Source organism: Austrofundulus limnaeus, unplaced genomic scaffold (assembly GCF_001266775.1).
Source record: "Austrofundulus limnaeus strain Quisiro unplaced genomic scaffold, Austrofundulus_limnaeus-1.0 Scaffold118, whole genome shotgun sequence".
NCBI classification, from domain to species: Eukaryota; Metazoa; Chordata; class Actinopteri; order Cyprinodontiformes; family Rivulidae; genus Austrofundulus; species Austrofundulus limnaeus.
The window spans coordinates 506,392-519,846 of NW_013952520.1; the positions used below are offsets into that span (position 1 = coordinate 506,392).

Below are 13,455 nucleotides of genomic sequence, written 5' to 3' on the forward strand. Positions count from 1 at the left end.
AGGGGCAGAGATTATAAGATTTTTTCTTCTTTCTGCTACCTTTCATTTAATTTGATTTAAAAAAAACTGTATGTGAATTTGTGTTGTTTTATTTTAATTAAATGAATAAAAAAACATTATGGTCCTCACTCTGTAGCAGAAACAATTACACACACACACACACACACACACACACACACCCATGAAGCAGGCAGGCGTTAGCTTTAGGATATACAGTAGGTATGTCAATACTTGTCTCCCTGCATAAACTTGTATGGCTCAGAGATATGTATAATGTCTTCTCTGAATCACATACACACATTCTGTCTTCCTGCAACAGCTACACACATACACACACACACACACACACACACACATAACTTTATAAACACAACTCAGTCTCACAATTACTCTCCTTCTTCACCTATAAAACCAGGAGCCTGCTCGTATCAATCAGGGTTACAGCGAGGATGGATAGATGGGTGAGGGATGGAAGCAGGATTTAGGAGGGAATTGGCAAAAGCCCCCCAAGGACAGAGTGAAAGGGACCAAACGAGTCCTCTAACCCCCTCCTGTCGACTCCCCGGGGACCCTATTATACACCCCTGGTGCGGCAGGGGCAGGGACGCGCACATGCATTAATACATTCTTCACAAACACCCCTTTTTCTGGCACATACACACACACACACACACACACACACACACACACACACACACACAAATCCTACAGGGCTCATGTGTGCCCAGCATTTTGACATTGATTTGTTTTTCTTATCCCTTCCTCACCTCCCCCCTGATTTTTTTCATCTCTCACGCAGCCTCCCTAGTTAGGCTCCCCACTGACACATCACAGAGCGATACTCCAGGCATCCGTAGAGGAAGGATTGGCTCGAGGGGGGGAGAATGGTGGGGTTTTTTTTATTTTATTTTATTTATTTATTTCTTTGAGAGAGAGAGAGGTGGGAGGAGAAGACGGGTTTGACAGCTAACGATGGAATGCCTGGCTCTCATCCCCCCATGTGCCGGTCTGCACACAGATCAGCAGCTGCCAAAATCAATATGAATCATAACCAATATTTGCCCACCGAGCTGACCCGCGATTATCTCCCTGAATAATTCTGAGATGAGATGCAGCTGCTGCCGCGACAACAGCCAGGCATTGTTGTCTGCATCAGTGACAGCCACTGCAATCCAAACAAAAACTGTGCTTTATTCAATTCTTTTGTTTTAAGTATAAAATGTTAAAAAAAAACAATGGATCCATGTACATTTTACACTTGAACCGAGTCTGATTCTCTGCTGTACGTAAGACGATGTCTTCTTTCTCTTGGCTTCTGTCACTTTTAGACTTCGAGGAGCCAGAGGATCCATCCACCCGCTCCTTTTTCTCCGAAATCATCTCATCCATCTCAGACGTGAAGTTCAGCCACAATGGACGCTACCTGATGACAAGGGACTACCTCACTGTCAAAGTGTGGGACCTCCAAATGGAGAACAAACCACTTGAAACCTACCAGGTATGTTCTTGAGTCTTGCCATTGACTTCATTAAGTAAATACTTTGAAGTCCAGGTCTAGTTAAAAAATAAAATAAAAAGCCCTGTTCACATTTGACGTCTGTTTCGGATAATACGATTTTAAGTATCGCCTCCCTTCAAAATAAAAGCACCGCAAATGAATGATTGATTGTATTTGATTTCTCACGTGAGCTGAAAGGGTCACACTAATGAGCCGGATGTGGCCCTGTCGGCCAGGAAATGCGCACCCAGCTCTGTGCTCGAGCCTCATTTGGACGGTCTGAATGCTCCGAAGAAAATTCTTTACCGGTGAAGTTAGTAAATTACAGCTGCGGCCAAATCAAATCAAGACTTATTGATTTCAGGCTAATCACTCAGCGTAATCCTGTTTCGCTGTCAGCCTGTCAGTCTGTAACCTTGTCATCTTTAGCAATTACCTCAGGAAGGGTTATTGAGCCGAGCGTCCTTCAGAGGATAGTGTTGGTGCGGATGCATCCTGGAGGGTTAAACCTCCCACCGTGTGATCCACCCTGTCTGATGTGGTCGTGATTGATAAGGCCATCAGCTGGACTCGAGGGATTCCCTTTTTTCTGCAATTCTGCTTCCACCTGCTACCTAGCATCTTAGCGTAGGTCAACAGGACTTGAGGATTACTGAAAGTCAAGCATATGGCTGGGCAGCTTATAGTTATTTACTAAAAGGCAGTTCAGAGGGTTCAGTTGTTTTTTAGTCATGCTTTTTGTTTTCTCAGGTTCACGACTATTTACGGGGTAAGCTCTGTTCCCTGTACGAGAACGACTGCATCTTTGACAAGTTTGAGTGCGTCTGGAACGGATCAGACAGGTGGGACGACCTCTCCATCGGCCTATTGCCGTGTCGGTCCACGCACCTCTCCAAGTAACCCCTCTGCCTGTTCCCTCTCCTCAGCGTCATAATGACCGGCTCGTACAACAACTTCTTCCGAATGTTCGACCGCAACACCAAGCGAGACGTCACGCTGGAAGCGTCCCGAGAGAACAGCAAGCCCCGAGCTATTCTGAAGCCTCGCAAGGTGAGCCACTTTGCATAATCGCCGTAATCCTGCGTACATGAAAGTCCACTGGATTTAGACTTTAGGTGCTTGAGACTCCCATATTGGTCGAACAGCTCGAGTCATGTAAAAAAATATTTACCGTAATCATTTATAGGCTAACCATTTTCTGAACCAAAGGCCTAAAGGTTTTTCATCAGCTTGTTCTTGTTGGTATTTAGCTCATTTTAGGTAATGGAATTTTTTTTACACGTGCATCGAATATTAATTATCCTGCAAACATGGTTTGAACATGCTTTATCTGAAAATGTCAGATGAGTCTAATATTTATATCTCACCTTTGTTGTTACTTTTGCGCCATTCTTTTTAACAATATTTTTACAGTCTTTATTTTACAGTTCAAATATATGTTTATCAAGTAGTCTAATGTTATAATTAATCATGGATCCCTTTAAAAAGTCTGTCAGTTTTACATTTTTCTCCAACTCAACAATGTGAGGTGAATTTATTGTCAATCTGTCCGCCTACGTACTTCTTCCGCATCTTAGCAGCAGGTCCGGATGCAGGAGTCGAAATGCGAAAAAAAACTCATGACTGTATCTGTCCCTCAGGTGTGCGTTGGCGGGAAGCGTCGCAAGGACGAGATCAGCGTTGACAGCCTCGACTTCAGCAAGAAGATCCTTCACACGACGTGGCACCCGCATGAGAACATCATCGCTGTAGCAGCCACCAACAACCTCTACATTTTCCAAGACAAAGTAAACTAACAACAACAACAAAAAAAGGCAGCCTGCCCCATCACTCTGGTCTTAAAGGAGTCAAACATCCACAAACTGATGTGTGGGAGAAAAAAAAAAAAAAAACGACCAGTAAGAATTTGTGGAGGAACGACTACGCTGTGCGGGAAACGCTTCAGTCCACAGCGTGACTTCTGATTATAAATTATTTAACCTCCCCGGAGAAACGAATCCTGCRCATTTATGCAACAAGAGGATCGCTGCATGAATAATACCATGTAGCAGCCCTCTGGACCCTGACGACGAGGGCGGATGAAAGGGAAGGCTGAATATGAAGCAGAAAGCCAGCCTGTGTGACGGGACTGTCATGTAGCATCAGCGCCCCCTTTCTGTCACTCTGCTACACGGGCTGAGCCCTGCTGCCTCTAACCCAGGGGATAATGTTGTGACGCTGGGTGTGACTGGCGACGGAGAAAAGGAGCAGACTGTTAACGCCTGACCGCAGAAACTCCCACGAACACGGTCAGGCTCTTTGGAACCAGTTTTGTGTCTCCTTGTCGAGACGTCTGTTAGTCTCTAACGTGAAAGAAGCCCTTCCAGGGCTCCTGTCAAGTCCTTTCATTTAAAGCTGTTGTTTCGTTCTCTCGGTCAGTGAGTCTGTTTAGAAGCTGTGGTGCCTTCTTTTTTTGGTATGTGGGGGTTTGATGTAGTGGGAGGGTGGGGGGTGGGTGGGACTGTGAGAATGTTTTAAATGAAAAGCTAACATAGTAGTTTTTTTGTTCTTTTTTTTCTTCACAGTTTTTCTTCAAAAAAAGGGGAAAAAAGCTTCACGGAGCTCAATGTGTTTCAAGGAGTTGCATCATAAACCTGGTTTCATGCTTGTGAGCTCAGGAGAAGATTTGTACAGARAACCTTCAGTCTGTTCTTGTTTCAGAGAAGAGACAAAGCCACGTTATTTTTCTGGGCGAAAATGCATTTTATAAACTCTTGATTACATTTGGTTCAGTTTGAGTAATGCTGATAATGATCTGTAGATGGGGGAACACCATGAATGTGTCCCGTGAAACAGTTTGACTGTAACATTTCTCCTGTCAGCTAGAATTAAGAGCTAGAATATCTTGACACTCTTCTGTTTGCATGTCTGTTGGTTCTGGTCCCGTTCAGTTTAAAAGCCTGCATTGAGTCCCCCCCCCCCCCCCCTTTTTGGACATCTACAGATCATTTGAAGCACCGTGCAGAGATTCCAGCTCAAATCGGTTTCATTTTAGACCGTCGTGCATGTTTCTACTCTTGCTAAATAACGAGGGGTGGGGCGATAAGGCGGCAGGTTTATTCTGGGCTCTCGGCTCAGACCGGTTCATGGATTATCTCCCAAGAAGCCAAACGGTCAAAGGCTTAACTGAACTCTGTGCAATCAGGGAATGTTTAAGTGTGACTCCTTTAACAGTAATATCTTCTAAACAAGTTCTTTTGTGACACTTCTAWTTGAAACGAACAACCTTTTATAGCTCAGAATGTATTGAAATGCAAAGAAATCACCATGCAGTCTTTATGCTTACTGGACTTACTTTGAATAATAAAAAAACAGAATAAAGATTTGCAAGCTCATCTTCTGACCTGCTTATTATGAACATCTGTTGAATTAAATGTAGTTACAAGTGTTATTATACAGTAGTCTCACTGTCAAGTCAAGGGTTAATGCATTAGAGCATGATAAAGATGGTCTGGTGTATCCCATGTTGTAAAATGATTGTGTGAATGCTTTTAGAGATTATCCATTTTTCCATTCTTCTGTGGGTTTTTTTGGCATGTTTCTCATTCTGCAATTTTTATGCTGATTCAACAATACATGTATCAAAACTTTCAGCTTATTTATGATATTCCAGGTGTGACTTTTGATATTTTAGCTGTTTATACTTTTTAAGATAGTCAGCCTTTTTGGACATTTTCTTTTTCTCATTGAAAATGAATGAAGGTGTCTTCAACATCCTTAAAATCCATCAAAATAGTTAAACTTTTTCTGCAGTTTTCACCTTTTGTTCTGGTTCTGCTTTTTTCCTAATTAAAGGTAGTTTTTTTTCTTTTTTGTGATAATCTTAGCTTCCTTCAACTTATTTTTTTGCTAAGTTTAGCTTTAATTTTGCTATTTCAGCCATCTTTCTGCTTTTTTAAGCTATTCTAATTAGAATTTATTTTGCCTTTATCAGCTTATTTTTCTAATTTAAGCTTTTTGATTTTTTTTTATCTATTTTCTGCTTTTTTCAGCTAAATTCACAATTTTGTGATAATTTTAGCTACTTACTCCTTAATTCAGCAAACATTCTCTTTGTTCTTTAGCTAATTTTTAGCTAATTTCAGCATTTTTGGCTATTTTACATACACTTTTGAACAAAATGTTTCAGCATTAAGCCTTCAAACCACATTTTTGCAGAAAAAAGCCAATTCACCAGTTCTAAACTACTTTTAAGTTTACAAAAAAACCTTATTATTGAACATTTAACAAAAAAACAAGACAAAACTGAAACGCTGATGTGCAAAACCAACAATTTAAAAGAACCACTTGTGCTTAGGATTGTTGTCCTAATAAATGATCCAGGTTCATTCAATCTTCAGCAATTGGACCAGCTTCACATTTAACTGTAAGATTCTTGGATGTACAGAGAAGTTCATTGTCGACTCAATGACTGCACAGTGCCCAGGTTCTATTGCTGCAACACATCATCACCCTTCCACCACTTCGTTGACAAGTATATGCTGTGTTTGGTTTTCATTAGTGGTGTCCTAATACCAGTATTTACAAGTCATACTTGTACAAAATGTCTTATACTCAAGACTGATACTAATACTAGTATCAGTACTGGTATAAATAAATTCAATGTGTTCCAGTTTTTAAAAAAAAGAAAAATTGTATAGGTCTTCTGGACGGGTTCTTCTCTAATGAAACGTTTCGTCTCTCCTCCAAGAGACTTTTTCAGTCTGAGAGTTTCAGGCAAAATTCAGGCTTTTAAGCCCAGCCTCCATGTGACTGATACTCACATCACATGGCTATCGTTGACACCTAATTAACACCTATTGTTAACAGGGGGTGGAGTGATACTGGCAATAGCCGCACTGTAGGAGGGGGACAACTGAAAACGGAGGCCTCCACCTCTGTTTAATGATGGACGGTCTTTCTTCACAAAAATGGCTTCTTTTACTCCTCTCTCAAACCAATGTTCCTCTCTATCAAGAATGAGAACATCCTCATCTCTGAAAGAGTGACCGCTGGCCTGTAAATGAGTGAAAACTGCAGAGTTTGGGCCATTAGATGTAGCTCGTCTGTGTTGGGACATTCTTTTGAACAGTGGCTGCTTTGTTTCCCCGATGTATAACTGACCGCAGTCCTGGCACTTAACAGCATATACAACATTGCTCTGTTTGTGCCGGTTCCCCAGCTGTTAAGTGCCAGGAGGACTGCGGTCAGTTATACATCGGGGAAACAAAGCAGCCACTGTTCAAAAGAATGTCCCAACACAGACGAGCTACATCTAATGGCCAGAACTCTGCAGTTTTCACTCATTTACAGGCCAGCGGTCACTCTTTCAGAGATGAGGATGTTCTCATTCTTGATAGAGAGGAACGTTGGTTTGAGAGAGGAGTAAAAGAAGCCATTTTTGTGAAGAAAGACCGTCCATCATTAAACAGAGGTGGAGGCCTCCGTTTTCAGTTGTCCCCCTCCTACAGTGCTGCTATTGCCAGTATCACTCTACCCCCTGTTAACAATAGGTGTTAATTAGGTGTCAACGATAGCCATGTGATGTGAGTATCAGTCACATGGAGGCAGTGCTTAAAAGCCTGAATTTTGCCTGAAACTCTCAGACTGAAGAAGTCTCTTGGAGGAGAGACGAAACGTTTCATTAGAGAAGAACCCGTCCAGAAGACCTATACAATTTTTTTTCTTTTTGATTTTTTACCTGGATTACTGAGATGCATCAGGACGTGTTCCAGTTTACACTTCAAGTGAAAAGTTTGTCCATTCCATGTTTAAGAAACGTAAACAGGTTGGGAAAAAATCTTATTAGTTATTGTTAATTTTTGCAACAGTATATACACTGCCTGGCCAAAAAAAGGTTACACACTAATATTTCATTGGACCGCCTTTAGCTTTTATTACAGCATGCATTCACTGTGGCATTGTTTGGTTAAGCTCCTGCGATGTCACAAGATTTATTTCCATACAGTGTTGCATTAATTTTTCACCAAGATCTTGCATTGATGATTGTAGAGTCCGACCTTATCCAACACAAAGCTTCTCAGTGGACTCTGTGGAGCCAATCCATGTGTGAAATGATGTCTCATGATCCCTGAATCACTGTTTCACAACTCGAGCCYGATGAATCCTGGCATTGTCATCTTGGAACATGCTCGTGCCATCAGGGAAGAAACAATCCATTGATGGAATAACCTGGTCCTTCAGTATATTTAGTCAGATGACCTCATTCTTTGACCACATACTGTTGCTGAACCTRGACCTGACCAACTGCAGCAACCCCACATCATAATGACTTTTTTTTATGGCCAAGCAGTGTATATCATGCTTGATCCATCCAGATGGGTGGTATACCTATAGGGAGAAAAAAAGAAATGTATTTTTAAACTCATTATGCAATGTTTAGGTTCTCGTAAGGTGCTCAGTATCGGTACTCAAACAGAAGTACTCAGTTTCTGACCATACTTGGTTAGAAAAACACAGTGTGGAGACACCCCTAGTTTTCACCAAATGAAGCTGACCTTCAACCCATGCCAAAATAATGCGCAGCTGATGTCTTTTCACTTTGGCAACTTTACAATTCAAAGAGGTTAACCTTATTTTTCCCATGTCTTAACCAAAATTAATGCAGCTTGTGGTGTGAGGGCGCCCTCTTGTGCAGAAAAAAAGGATTAAGCCCATGGATCATGCTGTCCTGAGTCATTCATTTTCTACAATATTTAAATGTTAAAAGCATCACATTCAATTGATGCAGCAAGGGGAAAAAATCTACCCATATTTCTTTGGTTAATAAGACATTGAAGCTTATATTTTTCTGTAATGAATCCAGACTGATTTCCTGCCTGTAAACATAATGTGATGGGATCAAAAAGAACCTAATGTGATTGACACATCACAATCACCTAATTTAGAACTCCCTTTTCAGTACTTTGTTCCCATTACGCAGAGTTTCTCTTAATTGGCCCCATGTGGGTCTAGTCAACGCACATCTTGCCAGCTGGGGACACCAGCTGTCAATCAAAGAGCATCTTTATATCTAGCTGCAGAGGCTGCATTATTACATCTCAGGATAAAGCAGTGCACAGGCAGGAGCTCCGCTGGTAACTCTGGACTGAGTCAGCGATCATTTTATCTACTCTTCTACAACATATTTTACAGTTTAGCTTTCAAAGAAGTTCATCTTTTTGCAGTTCTTCCACCAAGAAGCTTTTTCGACTTTCCATAAATTGTGTTTTTAGAGCGCTATCTTGTTGAAAACGATGGACGTGCCACTTGAGGACAATGCGACTGTGGTGAACAGCTCCACAGTGAAGTGGACATTTACCAAACTCGATTCGTTCCAGCAAAGGGACTCGAACGAGCTCAGAGTCCTGGTTCCGGCCATCCTGGGAGTCATCTGCGTCTTGGGMGCGGCTTGTAACCTCACGGCAATGGTCATCCTGTTTTCAAGTGCGCACAGGGGCAAGCTGTCCCTCATCAACTCCCTCATCTTTAACCTGATGTTTGCGGACGGGCTGCTGCTGATGTTCGCGRTGCCCTTCAGGGCCGCCTCCTACTCCAGGCCCAGCTGGAATCTGGGCTGGGCGGTRTGCAAGACGGCCGACTGGTTCCTGCAGTCCTGCATGGCCGCAAAGAGCCTCACAGTGGCGTTCATGGCCAAGGCTTGCTGCCGCTACGTATCGAAYCCCACCAGGCAGGTGAGCATCCACCTGGGCTCCATCCTGGTGGTGCCCTTCTTCGTCTGGCTGTCCGCCTGCTCCRTCACCATTCCTCTGTGGCTCTTTACCGAGCTGCAGAGAGGGATTCACGGATTTGTGTGCGTGACGAAGGTTCCCCCTGAAGCCCAGGGTTTCATGTCTGTGTATGACAAAGCGTACCCTTTGGGGGTCTACTGCGCACCTCTCTGCTTTGCCCTAATGTATTTCTGGAAGGCCTATGGCCACTGCCAGCGCCGCTCCAGTAAGACCCAGAATCTGCGTACTCAGATCAGATCCAGGAGGCTCACCTTGATGCTTTTCAGCCTCGCCGTGGCCATGGCGGTTCTCTGGCTGCCTCAGTGGGTGGTGTGGGTTTGGGAGCGCCACGTGGTGGAGAAAGAAATTTCCTCTCCACCCATTTTCCTGGCCCTCTCCGCTCAACTGCTCACCTTCTCCCTGTCGCTGGTGAACCCTCTCATCGTCCTCTTCCTCTCCGAGGAGTTCAGAGAGAGCTACAGGGGTCTGTGGAGGCGTCTCACCCTCCGCAAACAGCCTCTGCCCAAGCCAAGGCTCGGACCCCACACCCCTACCTCCCTCCAGTCRCCTTGCCCCAGACGAGAGCCCTCGGGGGAGGGGGGCGTTCGGCTCAGCTTCGGCCAGAAGCCCAGCGGCGAGGCTCAGCCCCAGCCGGAAGAGGAGGCGGCAGCAGGGGGAACCGACACGGACGGGGTGAGCCTAAAAGACGGGCCAGTCTTACCAGACGTAGAGCAGTTCTGGCAAGAGAGGGAGACTGGATCGCAAGGAGAGGAAAATGATCCAGTGCCGTGGGAGAACCAGACCAAAGAGGAGAAAAAATAACAGGTTGATCTTCAATCATTGATGTTCTRTGTTTACAGTTGTTCAGGAGGTAAGACTGTTCAAAACGTGTGCCAACAAATAGAGCAGTATCATCTGTATAAATAGTCACCTTTGCAACAATGTTGCTTGATTAAGCTGAACAAATTACTTATTGATGGCTGTAAGTTAAAGCTTTTCGGGGAACAGTGTAAATATAGTTTATTATTACAGATACAGTGTGCTGTAAGAGCAGTAGACACAATTCCAATGTAAGGTTTTTAATCCTGACACTATATTTGACTCAYGTGCAATCATCTGTATTTATTCTAAACATGTTGGAAATTAATRTGGAGTTGGTCTTTTAATGTTTAAACATCTGTTTTTATTCTTTTGAATCAAGAGAGGTTCATTGTGTTCACTGTGCATATGATTGTCAGGTGTTTTCAATAAAGAATAATATCAATATGTAGCATGTGCTGTGTGTTTCTTTTGTCTGGTTTTCTTTCTGTGTTTAAGTCTAATTGGTCTATTCAGTCCAGTAATTGTTTGAAATCAATAATATTTTTTGTAAATAGGAGCAGATATGAGATTTTTTTCTTTTTCTGCTGCCTTCCATTTTATTTGATTTGCATTGTTTTGTTGTATGTAATGTGTTTTTGTTTGTTGTTTTTTAATGAAATGAATAAATATTAATGTAAGTCACTCATGAACATTTAGGCTCAGTCGAGTCTTAATGGGATCAGTTCCTGCTGAYGCTGATTCATTAATTTTGTCCTGAGTGGGTTTTTAATGAGAGGAAAGGAGCTCAGAGGTGTCATCGGTGGAYTTGACTCATAAGAAAATCTTTTTTATTGATCTAAATGTACATATGTGTCAAGAAATCCTAAAACAATCAGCTGTAAAAGCAGTGTAAACATCGGTAAATATCCCTCCATTACTCTAACAACAGTTATATACATATTTTGTTACAATTTAAAGCTTTTTAAAAATTATAAAAATGTTAGGAAAAAATACAAATAATGTAGGATGTAATCATCCCTCAACAACCTCTGTTTTCTCTCTTCCTTCCTTAATGACATTTTCCCCTCATTTATCATTTATGTTGACCTTTATTGCCTGAGCTGAGCTATTAAATCAGAGCAACACTTTAACTGTATCCCACTATCAGTCCCTGAGGTGGTGACCTGGCCAYAAACACAGCAAATAAATAAAGTTAGTCTTCTAAACTGATACTGCATTARTCACCATTAAAACAAAGAAATAATTAAATGTGACAGTTCATGTAAAAACATAAGACTGGTACTAATAACTGCATCTATTATGTGACCAACACCCCTGGGGTTYCCTGTTTACACCTCTGGGTTTGACATTTCCCCTGACTAATGAACCAGTAAATCTGCATTTGTGTGTTTTTATCCAATTCCAGCCTGAAAGGCCTGGAGCCAGTGATTGTGACAGGCAGCAGGTGCTAAATGGCTGCCCTCCCAAAAACGAGTCAGGTTATTTAACTGTGCTTCCACTTGAAAGGGTTAGACATCAGCAGAGTAATGTCAACTCAGTGATCCATCCATCCATCCATCAATCCATCCATCCATCCATCCAACAATCCATCCATCAGTTCATCCATCCATCCATCCATCCATCCAACCATCCATCCATCCATCCATCCATCATTTCATCCATCCATCTATCCATCCATCCATCCATCCATCATTTCATCCATCCATCCATCCATCCATCCATCCATTGTTTCATCCATCCATCCATCCATCCATCCATCCATCCAGCCATCCATCATTTCATCCTCAATGATCATCCATCCATCCACAATGATCCATCCATCATTTCATCCATCCATCCATCCACAATGATCCATCCATCCATCCATCCATCCGTCCATCCATCCATCCGTCATTTCATCCATCCATTCATCCATCCAGCCATCCATCATTTCATCCTCAATGATCCATCCATCCATCCATCCGTCCATCCATCCATCCGTCATTTCATCCATCCATCCATCCATCCATCCATCATTTCATCCATCCATCCATCCATCCATCCATCCATCCATCCATCCATCCATCATTTCATCCATCCATCCAACCATCCACAATGATTCATCCATCCATCCATCCATCCATCCAGCCAGCCAGCCATCCATCATTTCATCCTCAATGATCCATCCATCCATCCACAATGATCCATCCATCCATCCTTCCATCCATCCATCCACAATCATCCATCCATCCATCCATCCATCCATCCATCCATCCACAATGATTCATCCATACACCCATCATTTCATCCATCCATCCATCCATCGATCCACAATGATCCATCCATCCATCCATCCATCCATCATTTCATCCTCAGTGATNTCCTCAATCATCCATCCATCCATCCATCCATCCATCCATCCATCTATCCATCCATCATTTCACCCATACATCCATCCTCAGTGATCCATTCATCGATCATCTTTCCTTCCTTCCTTCCTTCCTTCCTTCCTTCCTTCCTTCCTTCCTTCCTTCCTTGAACATGATATAAAAAAGTTGATTTTGCATATTCCCCTTTAAACTACCTTCATAAACAGTTAAAGCAGAGTTTTCCTTGAAAAAATTGTTCGTGAGAACATTTTCTCACAGACAACAATGCTTTCTGCAACATTTAATGTCAAAGATTTAAGCAAAAATCTTGAGCAGTGGATAGTTCTTGGAATAATGCTTGTGAATGATTGTCAGCTACCAAGTTTTAGCTCAATATCTGCTAAATGGACTGTGTAACTGCCATGTTTTTGTCCTGTCTGACTGATTAGCTGTGGTGACCGTGGTGAAATGGATGGACACCAAAAGGTAATCAATTCTAGACGTACATCCAGTYGTTACATTAACCAAGAATTTTATTTCCTTGCACTTTATTTGTAGCTGCAGAGTTCACACCTGGCTGAAAGTGCTGCTTATGTGTGATGTGGTTGCATCAGTACGCTCACGGTTTGGAGAGCGCTTTAACTGCAAGATGGGAACTCTATYAATCAGAGCTGACCACTGGCAATCCAGTCATCTGAATGAACAGCCTGTGAATGAAGTGACTAAAAATGTTTTGAATGCACAGAAGGGCTGTTCACACACGGATTTAGATTTTTTTGTGTGTTTTCACACGATGGAGATTTAGTGACAAATCTGTACAGCCCCACAGCTACACTTGTAATATTGACATATGTCGACTATCCTAATTTTACCACTCATTAGATAAAATCAATGCCTCTGGCGCCAGAGGCAGAAAATGAAAGCCAAGAACATGATAAATGTTCCTTTCTTTAAAGACTTTGTGTAGTCACATAGAAAAAAACAGGAGCAAGAATTGTTTTGCTGTCATAAGAATAAACAGGTTGCATAGTGTGCATAT

General features: G+C 42.4%; 2 protein-coding genes across 3 annotated transcripts in view; both read left to right on the forward strand.

Annotated features, from left to right (window-relative positions):
* Nucleotides 1-3,491, forward strand: part of LOC106521910 (serine/threonine-protein phosphatase 2A 55 kDa regulatory subunit B beta isoform) — an 84,707-nt gene extending 81,216 nt beyond the window's left edge. For both annotated transcript variants that reach the window (XM_014014681.1, XM_014014682.1), the window contains exons 7-10: nucleotides 1,329-1,498; nucleotides 2,249-2,340; nucleotides 2,425-2,548; nucleotides 3,139-3,491. In XM_014014681.1, coding sequence (XP_013870135.1) covers nucleotides 1,329-1,498; nucleotides 2,249-2,340; nucleotides 2,425-2,548; nucleotides 3,139-3,294 — 542 coding nt within the window. In that variant the 3' untranslated portion in view covers nucleotides 3,295-3,491. The remainder of the gene's footprint in view (nucleotides 1-1,328; nucleotides 1,499-2,248; nucleotides 2,341-2,424; nucleotides 2,549-3,138) is intronic.
* A 5,080-nt stretch (nucleotides 3,492-8,571) lies between these two features.
* gpr151 (G protein-coupled receptor 151) lies at nucleotides 8,572-10,546 on the forward strand. Its single transcript, XM_014014686.1, has one exon. The coding sequence runs from the start codon at nucleotides 8,773-8,775 to the stop codon at nucleotides 10,066-10,068; it is 1,296 nt and encodes a 431-aa protein (XP_013870140.1). The 5' UTR covers nucleotides 8,572-8,772; the 3' UTR covers nucleotides 10,069-10,546.
* The last annotated feature ends 2,909 nt before the right edge of the window (nucleotides 10,547-13,455 follow it).